Source organism: Tursiops truncatus, chromosome 13 (genome assembly GCF_011762595.2).
Source record: "Tursiops truncatus isolate mTurTru1 chromosome 13, mTurTru1.mat.Y, whole genome shotgun sequence".
Taxonomy (NCBI): Eukaryota; Metazoa; Chordata; class Mammalia; order Artiodactyla; family Delphinidae; genus Tursiops; species Tursiops truncatus.
The window spans coordinates 25,168,173-25,186,667 of record NC_047046.1 but is presented as its reverse complement, the minus strand read 5'-3'; the positions used below and the strand labels follow the sequence as shown (position 1 = coordinate 25,186,667).

At 64.8% G+C, this 18,495-nt stretch overlaps 1 protein-coding gene across 12 annotated transcripts in view; it reads left to right on the top strand.

Moving 5' to 3' along the window:
* CABIN1 (calcineurin binding protein 1) overlaps window positions 1-17,580 on the top strand; it is a 97,944-nt gene extending 80,364 nt beyond the window's left edge. For 9 of the 12 annotated variants that reach the window (XM_073790357.1, XM_073790358.1, XM_073790353.1 and 6 more), the window contains 8 exons: window positions 5,634-5,797; window positions 6,680-6,776; window positions 7,537-8,211; window positions 9,170-9,244; window positions 11,683-11,965; window positions 14,998-15,162; window positions 16,861-17,087; window positions 17,191-17,580. In XM_073790357.1, the coding sequence (XP_073646458.1) occupies window positions 5,634-5,797; window positions 6,680-6,776; window positions 7,537-8,211; window positions 9,170-9,244; window positions 11,683-11,965; window positions 14,998-15,162; window positions 16,861-17,087; window positions 17,191-17,334 (1,830 nt within the window). In that variant the 3' untranslated portion in view covers window positions 17,335-17,580. The remainder of the gene's footprint in view (window positions 1-5,633; window positions 5,798-6,679; window positions 6,777-7,536; window positions 8,212-9,169; window positions 9,245-11,682; window positions 11,966-14,997; window positions 15,163-16,860; window positions 17,088-17,190) is intronic. The other 3 variants (XM_073790359.1, XM_033837329.2, XM_073790361.1) reach the window with 3 other exon arrangements.
* Window positions 17,581-18,495: the final 915 nt, after the last annotated feature.

Below are 18,495 nucleotides of genomic sequence, written 5' to 3'. Positions count from 1 at the left end.
TGCTCACCTGTCATGCTGTGGGCGTGGGACAGGTGGGGGCTGGGAGGGCCTGGGCAGGTGGGACGCTCTCTGCATCTTAGATCAGGAGCTCAGGCACGGCCTCCAGGACAGCACCCGCTGCTGCATGCCCACCATTGTCCCCTCTGTGGGGAGGGGTCCAGCCCGAGCAGAGGGAGAAAAGCTCTGTGGGGAAGGCTGTTCAGCCGACATTCTTCCTAATGATCCTGAAGACTCCACCCCAAATGTCACCCAGGAGGGGACCGAGCGAGTTAGGGTACACCTGCAGGGTGATGCACTGGGGTCCTTTTAAGTGATGGGAAGTTTTTGATGGTGCAGGAAAATACGCGTGCTCCATTACTGAGTTAAAAATTAAGGTGAAAGAACTCACGCTCCTCTGTACCTTCTGCTCAGGACACTTGGGTCACAAGGTCGACTCTAGGGGGCTGCCCATCTCCCCTCACTTGGCAGGGGCTCCCCTCCCTCTTCCTCCGGTTCCTGCTCCTTTCTGGCTTCCTCCCTGGCTTTTCCTGTACAACCCCCTCCCCAAAGTTCTTGCTCTCTTAGCTCCTTTTTTCTTATTCCAATCTCTCGTCTGTCCCCTCGCCCTGGATGGCAGCCATCTGTGTCTGCCTATCCCACCAGCATGGACCCCTTTGGGGGTGTGCCTGACCCATCCGTGTGACCCCCCAGTCCCTGGGATGCACTTGGCTTTCTGTGCAGTTGCCAGGCTGAGCTGCCCTGGGGGACCCAGGGGCCTCCCTAGCACCTGCGGGGGCTCCATCTGGGGCGCAGACCCCCCCAGCTTGACCAGGCCTTGGCTCAGATGCAGCGCTGGCAACTCCCTCAGAGCCGCCCGAGAGCTGCACCAAGGTTGTGGGGACTTGGGACCAGGGTCTGTGGTCTTGACCGGGAACATTCCTTTTGTGGAGGGTGTGCAGGCCTGCCTGGTGGCCCCCCAGAAGGCCAGCTCTATTCAGGGCATGGAGGGGCCAGGAAGCAAGAGAGGCTCAGCCCCTCCTGCCTGCCCACCGGCGGCAGCTCAGAGTCTGGGGGGGCCGCGCGACAGGATTCAGGACTGGCTGCTGCCCACGAGAGCTAGGTCGGCCCTTGACACCACCCTGTGGCAGCCCTTGCTCAGGCTGGGCTGGGCCTGGGAAGGCACCAAGCAGACACAGGCCCTTCTGGGTTGCCTGCCCAGCCACCTGCTTCTACCTCTTCCCGCCTTCTGGCCTGCTGTGGGTCCCCTATCGCCTTTCCCTCCTCTCTTCCTACCTGAGGCTCCTAGGCGCAGCTTCTTCTCGGCCTTTCTGGGTGCTCCTAGCTGTCGTTACTTTCTCCTCTGTCCTTCTGTTTGAGCCACACCTGGTGCCCCGGCTGGGCACGACCCCGGTGGCAGCACAGTGGGGAAGGGGCCACATCTGAGTCCCGTGGGTGGGGCAGCAGGGGACAGCGGGAGGAGCCCAGGATTCCGGGAAGACTCCCACAACAGGGCCCCAGGGACTTGCTCACAAAGGCTCTGAGGCCCTCAGGGTGCTGGGGAGGGCGCTGGCTCCCCCCCGTCCCTCTGAGGGCAGGGCTTCCAAGGCCCCGGCTGAAGACTGAAGTGACTTGGTGTCACTGTCTAATTCTCTGCACCCCCACTTCTACGTCTGTAAGTCACAGGTCATATTGCTGACTTCTTGTGAGCCTTCAGGGAGGGCGCAGAGAGTGGGGGACAAAGGGGTCTGGCCCCTGTGTCCTGGTCCCACCCCAGCGTCACTGGGCAGCCTTGGGCGGGGTTGATTACACACACGGACTGTCCTTGCTGGTGTGGGCATAGCACGAATCCGAGTCTCCGCCCAGGCCCCATGGCCTGAGCCTCATCCCCTCCCAGACAAGCCTGGCACCGGGGCTGAGTGTGGCTCGGATGTAGTGGAGCCCGACTGGGCCGTGCCTCTCTCGGCCTTCTTTCCTGCCCTGGCATTTCCCGGCCCCTTGTTTTCCTGGGGAGCCTTTGCCTGGGCCCTTGGAGTGGAGGAGCCTTGACTGAAAGGTGGGGTCCGTGAAGGTGACACATGGGGCCGGGAGGCCTGGAACGACCCTGAAGTATGCCGTGGAGAATGGCCCGAGTGGTGGCCCAGCAGAGGGTGGTTGGGTTTGCCGTGCGAACCAGAACTGTGTCTGGATCTCTGCCCTCCGTCTGCCAGGCTCAGAGTTGGCCCCGGGTTGGATGAAGAGGCTGTGCCGGCAGCCCTCCTGGGGTGCAGGGAGCCGGCGCTCCTTCTGGCCCACACTGAGGCAGTTAGGGAGGTGTGGACTGGCCGGCCAATCATGAATCTGGGGGGAAAGGAGCCCCTGCCCCTCCAGGAAGGAGCTGTCCTAAGACCACAATGTGCTGGAGACAGCGTGAGCCATGGGCCTGAGCACGCCCTTGGCCTGGCAGCCAGGAGCAGTGCTCCATGCCAGTGGGGCCATCTGCTGTCCGTCCCTTCCCTGGGGCACCACCTGTCGAGGCTGCGGTGACCAGAGGCCAAAACCTCATGGCCCTTCTGCCCAGGCTCTGGCCTCGCCTTGCTTCACAGCCCCCCTTGTAAGTGGATGGCACGTTCGATGGTACCCCACCATGCCACTGACCCAGCGTCAGCTCCCTCGGGGACGTCTTTAAGAGTCCCCAAGTAGGGCAACCCACCCCAGCTCCCAGGACCCCTGGCCTGCCCCGCTGTGGTGCTCAGCTGCTGCAGCTCGGTTTCCTCAAGAGCAGCAGGAGGATGCCCGGCTTTTGGGGCTGCATGGAGGGTTTGGTAACTGGTATTAAGCACTCAGCCCAGAGTCTGGGGCTCCATGCATTATTCAGGTGGTTGCAGTCTGTCTCCGTGACCTCATCTGGCAGCCAGGAGCCCAGAGCCGTTCTGATGGGCTGCAGGGTCGGCTGGGACACTCCAGATGAGCCTTTTGGCACACGGGTGAGCTCTGAGCACAGTCCTGGCATTTCTGAGTGCTCTGAGGCTGCCGCTGCGCCCCCTGCACCACCCGTGGCTCTCCAAGCAGGCGGCATCCCTGCCAGGATGGAGTGCCTGCCGCCTGGGAGAGGGGAGTCTGGGGGAGGGCACAGTGAGGAAGAAGCCTGAGTCGTGGCCCCCCAGCCCCGCCTGGCACCAGAGCTGCCTCCCTCCCTCGAGGCACCCTGTCCCGGACTCTCCTTGTGGGCTGCCTGCTGCGTGGCTCCTGCTCACTGGGATCCTGCTTTGGCCTGTCCTTCAGGCCCCCCAGCGCAGCCAGTCTTCCTCTCACGCACTGCTGCCCCCATTCTTCTCGGTCCCAGTGCGCTCCCTGCCCTCCCTGGGGCCTGCACACGTGCCCTCTGGGTGAGTGCATGGGGGCCTCTGCTGCTGAACTCTTGTGTGAAGGGATGCAAACTGGACCTGTCCTGGTGGCTGTGTCCTGGCTGCCCGAGGAGGGGCTGCTCAGCAGGCTGAGTCAGTGGCTGAGGCGGGAGGGGCCCCATGCCTCCGGGCTGGCTGCTGTCCAGCAGTGTGGCTGGGGGCGGGCTGCCCCTTGCTGGCCCAGGCTTCCCACCTACACAGCAAGCAGGTTCAGCCAGCTGTCTGCCTGGAAACGTCCGTGATCATGATGCACCAGACCGTCAGTGCCGGGCGGGGAGAGCAGTCCCAGAGGGTGAGCCGGGCAGCGGGTACTGCCTCCGTGTGACAGGGCAGGTGGCAGGCAGACCCCTCTCAGTGTCACCCGGAAATTGTCTTCCTTGAGGCATTGCCTGGCAATTCCCAGTGGGCTGGCAGTGGCGGGAGGCTAGCCCACTGTGGCAGGGGAAGGGAGGGACACCGTGCCCTCCAGGGCGTTTCTCAGCGTGTGCCTCGGCTCGTTTTGGCACCCTCACCCCAGGGGGGAAAAAAAAACCAGGTAGATGCCTTGTGTCACCGCCCCTTGCAGGCTGTGGTGGGGACCACGGTGATGTCTGAAGTGCCTTGGTGGGGCGGGCCCTTCCTTGGTCTTATACTGCTGGGCCTGGCACCCTCCTGGCCACTGCCATCACACCTGGGGGCGGGGTGCCTGGGCCACTCTGGCTGTCCCTCGTCCTCTCCAGTGGCAGCTTTCCCCGAACTGCTGCAGAAGCCACGCCCGCCCAGTAGGAGATGCAGCATTGGTGTTAGTGCCACAGGAGAGGGTGGCCTCGGGCCCCTGGTTTTGTCTGGACGGGGGCCCAGCCTGCCCGGGCGGGCCCTCCGTGTCCACTGTGAGCCCGGGGACCAGGCGTGCAGGCTGCGGGGACTCAGCCCTGAGGGTTTCAAGCTCCTCTCTTTTTTTTCTTTTTTTTATACATTTATTTATTTATTGGCCGCGATGGGTCTTTGTTGCTGTGCACGGGCTTTCTCTAGTTGCGGCGAGCTGGGGCTACTATTCGTTGTAGCGCATGGGCTTCTCGTTGCAGTGGCTTCTCTTGTTGCGGAGCATGGGCTCTAGAGCGCAGGCTCAGTAGTTGTGGCGCACGGGCTTAGTTGCTCTGCAGCATGTGGGATCTTCCTGGACCAGGGCTCGAACCCGTGTCCCCTGCATTGGCAGCAGATTCTTAACCACTGCACCACCAGGGAAGCCCTCAAGCTCCTCTCTTGCCCAAATGGCTCAGGCCTGGAGGGGCTCTGGCTTCCTTCCCAGGGCTGCTGGAGCAGGGAGGGTGCCGTGGACCATCCTCCAGCTCCCACGGGAATAGGGCCCTGAGAGGGGCTCTGCCTGGACACCCTGCCGTGGGCCGCACGTTGGAGAGGCGGCGGCGCTCACGGCTCTGTCCTTCCTGGGCAGGAGTTTCTCCAGGGGTCAGCTGCAGGGACCCATCTGGGAACCTGCCCCGGAGATATGGCTCAGTGGTGTGAGCTTCTGTTCACTTGTCATTCTCTCCCTCAGCCATCCTGGGCTTCACCTCACCTTGACTGGGTCTGAGCGGGTGTCAGACCCCATGCTGGTGGGGGGGCACCTCAGGGAACCAGACCTTGGGGCTCGTGATAGGCAGGGTGCCGGGTGCAGCGGTGGGCTAAGCATGGCCAGGGGGGAGATGGCAGTGGGGCTCCCCAGAGCCAGTCCTGCCCCCGCTCAGCCGTCAGTCAGTGGAGTTAGCCAGGGGGGAAGTGGGGAGGGGATCCCAGCCAGAGCAAAGTGCTGGCAAAGGTGTGTTGAGGGAACCCGGCATCCTGGGAGCTGCTGGTCATTTTCGGCAGGCCTGCGAGTCTCTGGCCACTGCAGGAGGGAGAGCCGTGGGTGGGGCCCAGGCCTGGGCCTGTCTGGCCAGCACAGCTGCCGTGGTATGGCGGCACCTTTTGACCCTCGGCCTCACGAGTTCCTAGAGTTTCCCTCTAGGAACAGGTCCCACGCTAAGTCAGCACCTGTGCAGGAGACACGTAGGCCCCGGCTTCTCCCAGTCCTGCCATTTGACCAGGCGCAACCCGTTTGCTTCCCGTGGAAGCCGATCAAGTAAACGGAGGCCGTGCAGCCTTTCAGAAGAGGAGGGCAGAACTATGCACACGTCCTTGCCCCTCATCTGTGGGAGGAAGCAGGTGGGGGGCCGTACTCCCGTCCCCTTGGGCCCCAGGGCAGGCTCTGGTCGCAGCGGCCCTCCTCTCATGCCCGCCGCGTCCATCCCGCAGGGCATCTGGCGGATCCCCGTGGACGAGATCGACCGGCCGGGCAGCTTTGCCTGGCACATGAACCGCTCCATTGTGCTGCTGCTCAAGGTGCTGGCCCAGCTCCGGGACCACAGCACCCTGCTGAAGGTCTCCTCCATGCTGCAGCGGACCCCGGACCAGGGCAAGTGAGTGCAGCCGCCCGGCCGGCCGGCCCAGTCCAGCGTGCGGTCAGCCCCGCGGCGGCGGCTGACACTGCCGTGGCTCAGAGCACAAGCACGTACTGCCTGGAGCCGCTCGGCCCCGTCTGCCTGGGGCGTCTACACGAGCAGGGAGCCCAGCCCAGTCCTTCTCCTCAAGGCCCTCTCTGTCCCGCTGTCTGGAAACCAAACACCAGCGCCCCTGCCCCAGACTCCCCGGGGCAAGCACGGGCTCTCCCCACTGGGTTTGGTTTCCCCACTGAGACTCTGGACAAGCTAGCCCTTCTGCTTCCCCCAGCTCGGGGCGCCTGGGGATGCTGTCAGCTCGTGGGGACAACAGGTGTCCGAATGACAGCCAGGGTCCCCAGGTGAAGGCCAGTAATAGTGGGCTGAGCCACAGGGGGCCTGGGCTTCAGAGGTAACCAGAGACCTCTTGGGACAGATAGGACTGAGGGATAGCCGCCACTTGCAGTGGTTGGGGGGAGGGGGGTCCCAGGAGAGACACAGTTCAGACGTGGAGTGGCCCGACTGCAAGGCCTCCTGCTGCCAGCACCATGCCTCACCTCTCCGCTGTCTCACTCACCTGTGCCGTGCCAGGGGCTAGGGTGGGGGCTTCAGCAGGGGCCTGAAGCTCCCTGGAGATGGGCTTGTGGGAGAGAAGCCGGGGGCCCCCAAGCTCACTGAGCCTGGCCTGCCCGGCCCCGCCCCTGGGGTCACAGCCCAGCTCAGGGGGGCCCAGGACACAGTGCTGGGCGAGGAGGAGGAGGCTCGGGGAACACTTCTGGGGAGCAGACCCCAGGCGGGTGGGACTCGGAGGGGCACGGGCCGCCATCCAGCTCTGATGCTCTGGCCACCCCCGCATGCCTGCAGGAAGTATCTGCGAGATGCCGACCGCCAGGTCCTGGCTCAGCGGGCCTTCATCCTCACTGTGAAGGTGCTGGAGGACACACTGAGTGAGCTCTCGGAGGTACACCCCGCCCACCCTGGGCAGGTCCCCACACCCCCACCTGTGGGCAGTACTCACCTGCCTCCCCAGGTGGGAAGGTCAGTTCAAAGATGACCTCGCAATCACCTCGTGTGAGGCACTGACGCGCTTGGCTAAAGTGAGCTCGTGGTTGGTGAGGAAGGTGGTGAGGCTCCTGAGGCAGCCCCGCCCGGCAGGACCAGCTCAGGAGACAGCAGCTCTCACAGTGGAGCAGATGGCAAAGCCAGTGGCCCCGCACCCTCACCCGCCAACCCCCAGGAGCTGGTGCACACACGGTCCCTCGTCACAGCTGGGTACCCTGAGGGCCCGGAGGCTGGTCACCAGCCTAGCAGGCGGGGCCGCTGGGAGCCAGGGCCATCTGGCTACAATGCCCCGCTGCCCAGCAGAACTGGCTGGGCCCTGGTGCAGGGGCTCAGGGTGGACTCGGCTCTGCAGTGAGCACGCTTGGTGGCCCTGGCAGGTCACTTCCCCGCGAGGCGCCCGCACATAGAGAAGCCATTTGGCGAGGGCCAGCTGGTCCTCAAGAGCAGAGCCATCTCCAAGGCCTCATCAGCCCCCGTCAAGGCCAGAGCTTCAGAGTCGGGAGGGCCTTCCCAGGCAGCTCTCCAGGCCCAGCCCTGGCCAGCGGGCAGATGGGCAGAGCCTGAGTGGCCTCGGTGGGTGGGCAAACCTGGCGCCCAAGGGTGCTTTCTTGTGGCAGAAACACCAGACACACTGAGTCTTACCATTGGTTTCCTCACAGGGGTCAGAACGCCCAGGGCCCAAGGCCTGTGGCTTCCCTGGAGCCAGGATGACCACCGACGTCTCCCACAAGGCCAGTCCTGAGGGTGGCCAGGAAGGCCTCCCGCACCCCAAGAAGCCTCCTCTGGCTGATGGCTCAGGGCCAGGGGCCGAGCCAGGGGGCAAAGCAGGCCCCCACAACCACCGGCCTGTGGCTGTGGATGCAGGAGATGGTGCAGACCAGGGCGGGGAGCGCAAGGACAATGAGAGCCCCCGGGCAGGCCCCACAGAGCCCATGGACACGGGGGAGGCCGCCACCCGTGGCTCAGACTCGGAGCGGGTGCCACCCCTGCAGCCAGGCCGCCCCCCAAGAGACTGGGGCCCCGAGAGCCGGCCAGCCGAGCTGTCCCTGGAGGAGCTGAGCATCAGCGCCCGGCAGCAGCCCAGCCCGCCCACACCGGCCCCACCAGCCGCCGCCGCTGCCCCGGCCGCCACCCCTGGACCCAGGACAGGCAGCCACCCCGAGGAGGCACCTCCACGGCCTAGCCGCAAGAGGAAGCTCCTGGAGGACACAGAGTCCGGCAAGACCCTCCTGCTGGACGCCTACCGAGTGTGGCAGCAGGGCCAGAAGGGCGTGGCCTATGACCTGGGCCGCATCGAGAGGATCATGTCCGAGAGCTACATGCTCATCAGGCAGGTGGGTGGCCTTGGGGCGGGCCTGGCGGCTCTGTTCCCAAGCATGATCACGGCCAGGCCCCCCAGGGTGGGCTTTCAGAGTCATTCCTGGTCACCTCTGAGGTTTTCTACTGTGAGCACGAGATAGGTTCAGATATGTTACAATTTTATTTGTCAACTAAACGTTAGTAAAGCTGGGGAAACAGATACCAAAAAGCAAAAGGAAAACAACATGCTTTTAAATGTATATATTCACCCCTAAAGGAAAGGAAGCCGCTTTGCAGAAATCTCGTCAAGTCTGGCACAGGGAGTCGGGGCCCCCGAGTAGGGGGCTGCAGTGGAGGAGCCCTTCTTATTCTGTTTCTTTTAAAAAAAACTCCATTAGGCACACGTTTTTTTCTCTATCTAGAGAAAAATAGGTTCTTTCCACAGGAAGAACCCTGCACTGTGACTGGTTCATACAGGGTGACCATCTTGATACACTGTTTTCCTTTTAACTTGTGTTAATTTGCACTGCAGCTTGTGAGTGTGTCTGTCTTATCACCACCTCACAAGCACCCAGCAGTAACTTTTTTTGTTGCTGATAAACTAGAAAAAAAGCCCTGCATTCCCTGCTGGTGAGGGCGGGCCCTTTCGCCACGCCAGGCTGGCTGTCTCCCTCATGCCCTGTCTGCTGCTCATCCCGGGCGGCCCCCAGGTCTCTCCGGCCTCATCGCCCCCATGAGGGGCAGGTTCTGGCTCAGAGTCTGCCAGCCTCAGCCCCCGAGGATGAAATAGCACAGCCACAGACATGAACCTGGCTTGGCCATCTGGGCCCAGAGCGGTGCCCCTGGCAGATGGGCCTGGGAGACAGGGCTGGGGTCCTGGGGGGAGCAGCAGTGGGAGAGCTCACCCTGGGAGCTGTCCTCAAACACCAGGGGCCGGGGGAAGGCTGGCCTCCGAGGCCCCTGCCCTCTGACCTTGGGCATCTCCTTGCTCAGGTGGACGAGGAGGCTGCCCTGGAGCAGGCCGTGAAGTTCTGTCAGGTCCACCTTGGGGCCGCCGCCCAGAGACAGGTAAGCGTGACCCTGCCTGTGCCAGCCTCGTCGTGCAGAGCCCGCCCCGGGCTGCAGGCTGGTCAGGTGGGCCCAGGGGAGATGGGCAGCTGAGCCTCAGGCCCTGAAGGAGCCCCTGACAACCCGCCTGGGGGTGCACCAGACCCCAGCTCTGACTGGGCGTGTGACACAAAGGTCCCCTCACCCCCGCACCTTTTCTCTAAACAGGGAGGATGTTCCCTACTTAGTCGACTTCAACTGGAAAGGTTGCTCCTCCGCACAGAGGTGGAGCTGGGATACGGGGCTGATAGGAGCAGGGTGGGCGGGGGTCCTGGTGTTTGTCCAGCATCGTGTTTTGGGAAGACTCCCTGCTGTTGGGTGGAGAGGGTGGGCTGGGGCAGGGGCCAGGTCAGGTGAGCCACAGGTGGGGATGATCCCGGGCCAGGTCACTAGGTCAAAGAGCAGGTACGTGCCATTTGGGTAGGTGCGGCCTCTTTGTCCCCAGGGGTGGCCTGACTGCCCTGCCCCAGCAGCAGGCCCGACCTTCCCAGTCATCACTCTTCCTTGGGCCCCCTGGGGAAGGGTGTCATGAGGGAGTCCAGAGGCAGGAGCTCAGGGCAGTGGGCTTCCAGCTGCAGCCGGGGAGTCGTGTCCTAGTCCCTCAGCGGCTGGCTGTCCCTCGGTGTCCAGATGGGCTTTTTCTCAGTGGAGTGGGGCATCGGGCCACTGCCCCACCTGGGTTCTGGGTCTGAGGAAGCCCAGGGGTTCAACCTTCACCAAGTGGGCTGTGGGCCACATAGGAGGGCCAGACCCCCAGCTGAGGGCAGGAATCCCTGGAGGCAGGTGTCCCCCTGCCGGCAGTCCCCACCGCCCTGCTATTGCCAAGGCAGCAGAGTTCACAGTGCAGCCACCTCGTCACAACCTCTGCTCTGCGGGACAGAAATGACTGCCCAGTGCCCCAGAGCAGGGTCGGGCCCAGGGGTCCCCCTCCTGCCTCCTCCACCAACCCAGACTGGGGCAGGTGGGCAGTGATCACTCCAGAGAAAGGAGGGCTGTTTCTGATGCAGACTTTTAAGGTGCTTGAAATGATAGAACCACACAGGAAACCCCCAGACAGCTTCCCCCTTAACTGGTCTCTGGTCTGAGGTGAAAGGGGGTGCGCAGTTGGCAGGAGCCAAGGGCAAGGAGGGGACACGGGGAGATGGAGGCCCACGGAGGACCAGCACCCAGCTGGGACCTGGCCTGTCAGAGGAGCCTAGGAAGCGACCTCAGGGATGACAACCATGTCGGTCACAGCTGTCCTGGACCCGCCTCTGGCCAGTGCTGCGGGGGAGGCGGCCGTGGCCCTGGGAGCCACTGCTCCCACCCATTTTGTGTCCATTTTGCTGGAGGCATTTCCGAGTTGCCACGCAGCCCGGCACATGCCAGGAGGGTGCTCGGGACATAATTAGAGGCTGAGTGCCATCACCCGTGGCTCCCGCAGGATAGGGACACAGCACCCACCTTCCCCATGCGTCTGCCCACAACAGACAGGTCCTGTCCTGCCCACCCTCCCACTGGAGGTCTGGGCTCATCCCAGACACTCACTGCACAGCAGAGTCGCCGGGCTGACCGCACCCCGTGAAGCTGGGGATGGGGCATGCTCCCAGCAGGCGTGAGGCTCCCGCACTCGCAGCCCCGGGCAGGGGTCCCCACGGCCCTGGTGTGGGCTGGCTCCAAGTATGGTGAGGCTGGGGTGTGGCTCAGGCACTGGGGTGCAGCCCTCAGCTCTGCTGCCAGAGGCCGCGCGGAGCCCCTGCCCCACCTCGCAGCTGCTCTCAGGGAGCCGTGGCCCTCGCACCGCCTGGGGAGTGGGCTTCAGGTGCAAAGTGGAAAAGGCCTAGCGGCAGAGGGAACTGTGTGCACAAGGATGGGGAGGTCCTGAAGGGCCCGGCTCCCTGAGAACCGACGGCCTGTGGTGGGGGAACCACGGGGCAGCCGAGGCCAGGCTGCCGGCAGGGGCCACGCTTGGGGCCGCCTCGGGTGCTGTGGCTTTGGGGCTGCACAAAGCCCAGGAGCTGACTCTGGCGGTGTCATCCCGGCTGTCTCAGGACCCCTCCACCAGTGGCCTTGGGAAGTCGCCCTCCAAGACTGACCTCCCATACTGCAGTCAGTCTTGGAGGGGGCCACCAGCCTGTGCCCCGGGTCATGGCTGGCATGTTCCTCCCAGGCTGGCACCCAGGAGTGGGAGGGTGAAGATCCCGGCCAGCCTGATGCCCCTCCACTGAGCCCCTGCCAGCGTGGCCTGGAAGTTCTCCTAGGGACGGACTCTGGGCCCCCAGCGGTGTCCCGAGTTGGCAGAGTGGGCCTCCCTGCTAGCATTGGGGCCCAGAGCGGGGCACCATGACAGGTGTCCTGGGGGATAGCGTGGACTCAGGCCTGCCCAGCTGACCTCCCTCACCTCCCCTTTGTCCTCCCAGGCTGCAGGGGACACACCCACCACCCCAAAGAACCCTAAGGACAGCCGAGAGAACTTCTTCCCTACAGCTGTGGCCCCTGCAGCCCCCGACCCCACGCCGACGGACACCCCGCAGCGGCCCAGCGATAGCCACACCAAGCCTCGTCCTGCGCAGGCTGCCGCCCCGGCTGTTATCACCTGTCCTCCCTCGGCGTCAGGCTCTACCCCAGACCCGTCCAAGGATCCCGGGCCCCCACGGCCACACAGGCCCGAGGCCACCCCCAGCATGTCCTCTTCGGGCCCAGGTGAGTCCCATCCCCTTCACCTGGTGGTGAGGCCCGGCTGGGCCAGAGCAGGGCCCAGACCCCGTTGCCAGCCAGCGGCAAGTCCTGCTCATTGCATGGAGAGTGTGGGCGCCTCCAGCCTGGTGATCCCTGAGAAGCTGTCTCCACCCCACCTCACCCTCACGGCACCCACCTCACCATGTTTCTCCTCCCACGAGGATTCAGGAGTGGGGAGGGGGTCCTGACCCCAGTGCACATGAGACCTCTCAGGCCTGTGAGCAGTCCTGGGTGCCTGCTGGGCTGTGGGGCAGACCTGCCCAGCTCCTGCGCCCCTGGGGCGAGGCAGACGGAAGCCGGCCAGGCTGAGGCGGGGGCTGCGGAAGGATGGGGCTGGGGGCTCTGTCGGCAGGAGGGAGCCCCAGTTCCTTCCAAATCTAGATGCCACTGGGAATGGGAACGGCAGCCCACGGGCGGGGGCAGCCAGCAGACCAGGGAGGGCAGACGCTTCAGGACAAACAAACACACGCACACACACCCTGCGCCTCTCCCTCCCTGCTCCGCGGACCCGGGGCCGGGCTCCCACCTGCCCACACATCCCTGCTCGTCCCCGAAGGCCAGGCTCACCTGTCCACCAGGAGCCATCGACGTGGAGGGCCACAGCTGGGGTGCTACTGTCCGCCATGCAGGCTCGGCCATGTCATTTCCTGACCCATCTGAACAAGGGGACAGTCAGCCCTAGCAGGAGTGCCTGGCCGGAGCCAGACCTGGAAGCCCGGTTAGCCGTGACCAGGAGCGCTGCTCCCACAGACTGCTCTGCCCAGATGGAGGCTGAGGGCCCAGGCCCCCAACCTCATGGGTCCCTAGTTTGCTCTGAAGGTGGGGAAGTGCAGGGACCCTCTACCCAGCCAGTCAGAGCGGTGCTGACCGCGGCCTGAGACGGTCACCTCCCCTGAGGTAGCCCCTGCAGCCGAGTGTTTAGGGAGGAGCCTCTGAGGCCGAAGGGCCACAGGTGCGGCTCCACCCAGTGGCCTGGGCGTCCCGTCCTCTCTGCTGTCCCATGTGTCTCGCTGTCCACACCCAGCAGAGCAACGGTGGCAGACGGTGAGCACGGCCCTACAGGCGGGTTCTGCTGGGGGTGACTTCACAGGGTGGCGGCAATGACCATCCACGGCCTGGGGAAGCCACTCACTCCACGAAGACCTGGCTGCCGTCCCTTGGCCTGTCGCCGCCGCCGCCTGACTCCTGTCCCAGAGGATCAGAACTTCGGGGGCGTCAGGCCATCAGCTGGTCCCCTGGGCGCTCTCAGGTTGTTGGTGGCCTCAGGTTCTCGCCAGCTGTTGGCTAGAGGCCTCAGTTCCTCCACTGTGCGTCCCCCAAGAGGGGCCCTGACACTGCCCATCGCTGCCCCCGTCGGCTCACCTCCCTGTCTCCTTGGGTGTCTGCCCGCCACAGGCCAGGACTGGATTTCCTGCTGACGGTGCCTGGCCCATGAGTGATTGAGGGTCCCTCTTGCTGAGGTGGTCAGGGCTCCAGGGGTGGGGAGTGGGGGCTCCAGGCCGTGGGACCAGATGGGTCAGGACTCAGGGCAGGGAGCACCTGTCTGTGCAGGGTGCCGCCCGCCGGACGGGGTTGAGGGGGCCACAGTGCCGGCCTCGTGCCAGTCAAGAAGCCAGGGAGAGTCTGAGCCTGGGTCAGGGGCGCCTCCAGGACACTGGGCCTTGGGGACTCAGCGGCCAGGCTGTGAGTTTACCTAGGGAGCAGGGAGAGTTACCCCGATGGCTCAGGATTCCAGCCCGTCCCCCTGCTTCCACAGAGCCTGAGGCCTGGGGGCTCGGGGAGCCCCAGATAGCTCTTCCCTGAAGGCTGAGGCACCAGGCAGGTCCCCTCCCCGTTGGTACCCCCACCACCCCGCCGTGGTCCTCCTCACAGGGCCTCCTGGCCTAGGAAGCACCTCTCCACGTGCTTGAGTCTCTGCTGGACTTCCCTGCCTCGAGTGTCCCTCCTCCTCTGGCCACCCATCAAGAAGGGAGGCCGGACCGTGCCCTGGGGGCAGGAGGGACTGATACCTGCCCCCTGAGGGCAGACTTCGCTTCCTGCCAGCCTGGCCTGTAGACTGCTCACAGCAAGGTAGCCCCCTGCCCGCTCCCCTAACCCAAGCAGCCGCTCCAGGTCGCTCGGCCAGGCCCTCAGTGTTGGGCCCAGCCAGGCAGGGCTTTGCCACCTATGGAAGGCCCTGGACCAGACAGCCACCGGGCCTGCATCGCATCGTGGGTGCGTGCCCGGTGCAGTGACCCATTCCTGCCACGGGCCACAGGATTCCTGCTGCTCCACCTGCTCCGCGGGGCCCAGGAGGGCAGCTCTGGAGCCTCCGAGGGGCTCATCCCTGCCTGTGGCAGCGTGTGGAGCTGGACCCTGGGAACGAAGAGGCTGTGACCCTGACTGCCGGGCAGTCAGAACCGAGAAGGGAGGGCGTGGCTCGCGGCCAGGCAGCAGGGCAGGTGCTGTCCTCCAGGACTGGAGCCAACAGGCAGGAGGCCCATCTGTCCCCCTGCCCAGCCAGGGAGGGGCCAGTGTCACCACAAGTGGGGAGCGGCTGGGTGTTGGGGTCATGGCCGGCGTGGCAGGAGAGTCCGGGCCTCAAGGGGAAGGAGGAGGAATGGGAGTGCAAAGAGGCCGGACGTGGCCGGGGGCCCTGGGGGCAGGCGCCCCTGTGCCGACTGACCACCTGGCACCACGGAGGCTGATTCACAGCCCCCTCCTCACACCTGGAAGGTGTGGCCTGGCAGGAGGGCGCCAGGCCCGCCACCGCTCCATCTACTTTGTCCTTAGCTGGATTGTTCGGTTCCAGTGGCCACTCCTGTGAGCTGGGGTGGGGCCTCCGCTGTGTCAGGTTCATAGCATGTCCACAGGGGTGAGCGGTTTCCTGCTGGTAGCAGCCTGGCCCCACCCGGGCGATTGTTCCAGCGGAGCCCCTGCGCGGCCATGGTGGAGGTGGAGGCCCCTATCCCAAGGGTGGGGGGCGTGTCACCCATAGCCGTGCTGTGTCTCCACAGAGGAAGAAGAGCTGGCAGGAGGGGCAGAGGGCACGGGCTTCCTGCCCCAGGAGCCGCGGTGCAGCGAGCAGGTGAAGACGGCCCCCGAGGGCCCTCCAGCAGAGCCGCACTGCTGGCCAGCAGAGGCGGTCCCCCGGACAGGCGCTGAGCCCACCTGCAGCCAGGGTAAGGCCAGTCGGGAGCAGCCCATCACGGCCCCCAGGGCCAGCAGTCAGCGGGTGCTTCTCGACAGAGGGGCCTGGCGTGGGCCTGGGGGTGAGGTAGACAAGAAAGGCAGGCCAGGCAGGGAAGGCCTGGCTGGAGAGCTTCCTCGGGGGAGGGAAGGGCCCGAGACCCCCCACCCCCACCCCCACCCCCGCCTCACAGAGGGGAATAGCTCGGGAGGTGCTGAGCCCAGGCCAAGGTGGCCTAGCCGAGAGGGAGGGGTGCCTGTGCCCAGATGGGTCCATGGGAGGGGCAGGCGTGGGGCGGGGAGGAGGCAGGGGTGGGCAGAGGGCCGGCCGGGTTGGGCGGAGCCAGATGGGCATCCATGTCATGTCTGTGTCCGTGTCTGTGTCTGAGTCACAGCCCGTTCCCACCAGCCGCCTCAACCAGCCAGGCCCCTCGGGGACTCCTCAGGGCTGGGGCCTCTCGCAGACCCCACTCAGGACAGCAGGGCTTGGTGCCAGCCCGAGGGAGTCGGGCATGGGGGCTGAGTGAGCCCCGCTCCTTTTAAAGCCATGGAGCAGCGGAAGAATGTGGACACCAGCCAGGCTGCGGCTCCCGGAGGCTGCCAGCCCACACTGCTGCCTCCCAGCTCCGGCTCTTCCTGAGGCGCGAGGGGAAAGTGGATGCTGGCTGAGTGGCCAGCTCTGAGCCCCAGCATCCTCCCTGTGGCGGGAATGACCAATAGAATGTGTGTCCTAGTGATCTCAGGTGGCCTCGGCCTGCAGCCGCTCGAAGCAGGGTTTTGCTTGCCGGCCAGTGAGAGCGCTGAACCCTAGCCACTAGGCCAGTGGTTAGTGACAAGGCCCCGGCCCTTCGGCTTTGCAGAAAAGAATTCCCATAAAGACGGAAAGTAGTGAAACAAGTAAAGTGTTTATTAGGAGGAAAAAGTGTACAGTACATGTGGATAGACACACAGGTGGGCTCAGAGAGAGAGTGGCGCCCTCCTGCTAGTTTGAATCACATGGGGCATTTCTTCCGGGTTTCCTTTGGCCAATCATCTTGATTTGCCTGCTTCCAAGTCCGTATTTGGTGTATCTCGGGATCCTCCCCTGTGTGCTGCCTCTCAGCCAAGATGGATTCTAGGGAAGAGACCCGTGTGGGTAGGAGCATCACTCCCCTTGTGACCTCCAAGGAGCTTTCTAGTCAGGAAGGTCTCTTTGACTTGCGAATGAGGAATATGTGGCCTGTATTCCTCATCTGGGCAGGGCCCAGCCTCCTTTCTCAATTGTCCTGCTATTTTCATCTCGGAGTATCTGTCCACAGGGAGCGAACTCCAGCTGTTCGCCCTGGGGGCTCGTCTATCTCCTGCCTCACTAGGATGGTCTGAGAGCTCACATGCGTGCCTGGGAGGTTCAGGGCTTGCCCTTGTCCCAGCCCTGGGCACCCAGTGAACACTGTGCTTTTGGGGGTGCCCCACAGCCCAGAGCCAGAGCCAGAGCCAGGCCCTCGGGGAGGCAGAGAGACAGGAGGAGGCCTGGGAGCCTGGCAACCAGCACAGGCCTAAAGAGAGAGGGTAGGGCGGTCTGACGCTGCCAGAGGAGGCGTCTTGGTGCCTCTGTGGTGCAGGGTTTGCGGGGGATGAGCCCCAAGCAAGGGAGGGGCAGGCAGGCCCAGGAGGCCGAGAGCCCGGCTCAGTCCACTGGGTCCACCCCACAGTTGCCAGCTCCAAGGTGCCCAGTGGTGGGAGTGCCCAGCCACCCGAGGGCCACCCGGGCAAGGCTGAGCCCAGCCGGGCCAAATCACGCCTCCTGCCCAACATGCCAAAGCTGGTCATCCCCTCGGCCACCACCAAGTTCCCCCCTGAGATCACCGTCACGCCGCCCACCCCGACCCTGCTCTCGCCCAAAGGCAGCATCTCAGAGGAGACCAAACAGAAGCTGAAGGTGACTGCAGGTCCTGGGTGGGACACAGGGCTGGGGGTGGGGGGTGGGGGTGGGGTGGTGGTGCCAGGCTGCCACTGACCACTGCCTCACCCGGTCTGTGCAGTCAGCCATCCTGTCTGCCCAGTCGGCTGCCAACGTGAGGAAGGAGAGCCTGTGCCAGCCGGCCCTGGAGGTCCTGGAGACATCGAGCCAGGAGTCCTCGCTGGAGAGCGAGACAGATGAGGACGATGACTACATGGACATCTGAGGGCCACTCCCCACGCACCACCACCTCCACCACCCCCCCCACGCCCCGCCCGGTGGGGCGTCCCGACCACAGGGCCACAGGCCACAGGAGCCCAGCAGGGCCCGCCTCCTTTTTTATGAAGTGATTTTCTTTGTAAACGTGACCGCCCCCAGCCAGGCGGCCTCGTCCACCCTCCACGGGTTCTGTCTGGGTCACGGCAGCGGAGGGTCCTTTTTTGGTTGCTTTTCTAATAAAGATGGAACAGTCGTCTTGGCCTCTTTGTCCCCTGGGGTGGCGATCCCTGTCCAGGCTTTCTGGGCCTTCCTCCCCCAGGCCAGGTCAGGGTCTGACCCACAGGCACCCGGGGAGCAGGCGGGAGCCACACAGGGCAGACGCTCCCGGGAGAGACAGCAGCCGGGCCTGGAAGGAGCACAGGGGTGAGGGCACGTCCCTCCAGAGTCAGGGTCAGGAGGGTCCCAGCCGTGCTGAGGAGGTGGCTTGCACCCCAATGTGATGGGCACCCTGGGGAGGGGCCTGAGGCAGGGGGTGGCGCTGACCTCCCACCATACTCGCCTTCTGACAGGACCAGCCACACGAGTCGGGGGGCTCGGTGCGAGATACAAACGTGGGGCCCCAGCAGAGTGATGTTGGCCCCACCATCCCGGCTCCAAGCCCGTCTGTTCTGTGGGAGCACCTGCCCTTCACAGTGTCAAGCCCCTCCGTGCCGTGGGGGCCCAGCCGCCAGCCCCACAGCTGGGGGCCGGTCCCGCTCTGGGGGCCTTCTCTGCCAGGGAGGGACAGAGACCCTTCTTGCTGCGCTGTGCCCCTCGTGGGCTGGACGCTGTGCCCCCACCCCCCACTGCCTGGGAAGAAAGGCCCAAGAGGCTGGACACTGCAGGGTCCCCAGCCCAGGCCCGGCAGAGCCACGTGGGAACCCAGGGCGCTGAACTGGCACTGACTCAGGCCCTTCTCAAGGCCGCAGGGCCTGAGGGGACCGGCAGTTACTCAGCTGAGCCCCCTGGGCCCCCACGCTGCACTCCTGGCTTCTGGTTCAGGCTGGGGAGAGGAGGTGGCCACCTTCCTTCCCCCGGTCCACAGACCCCCTTCCTGGGAGCAGCCTAGCCATCTCCCAGGGCCCTTCCTGGCTGGGGCGCAGGACACCTCGGTCCCTCCCCAGGAGCT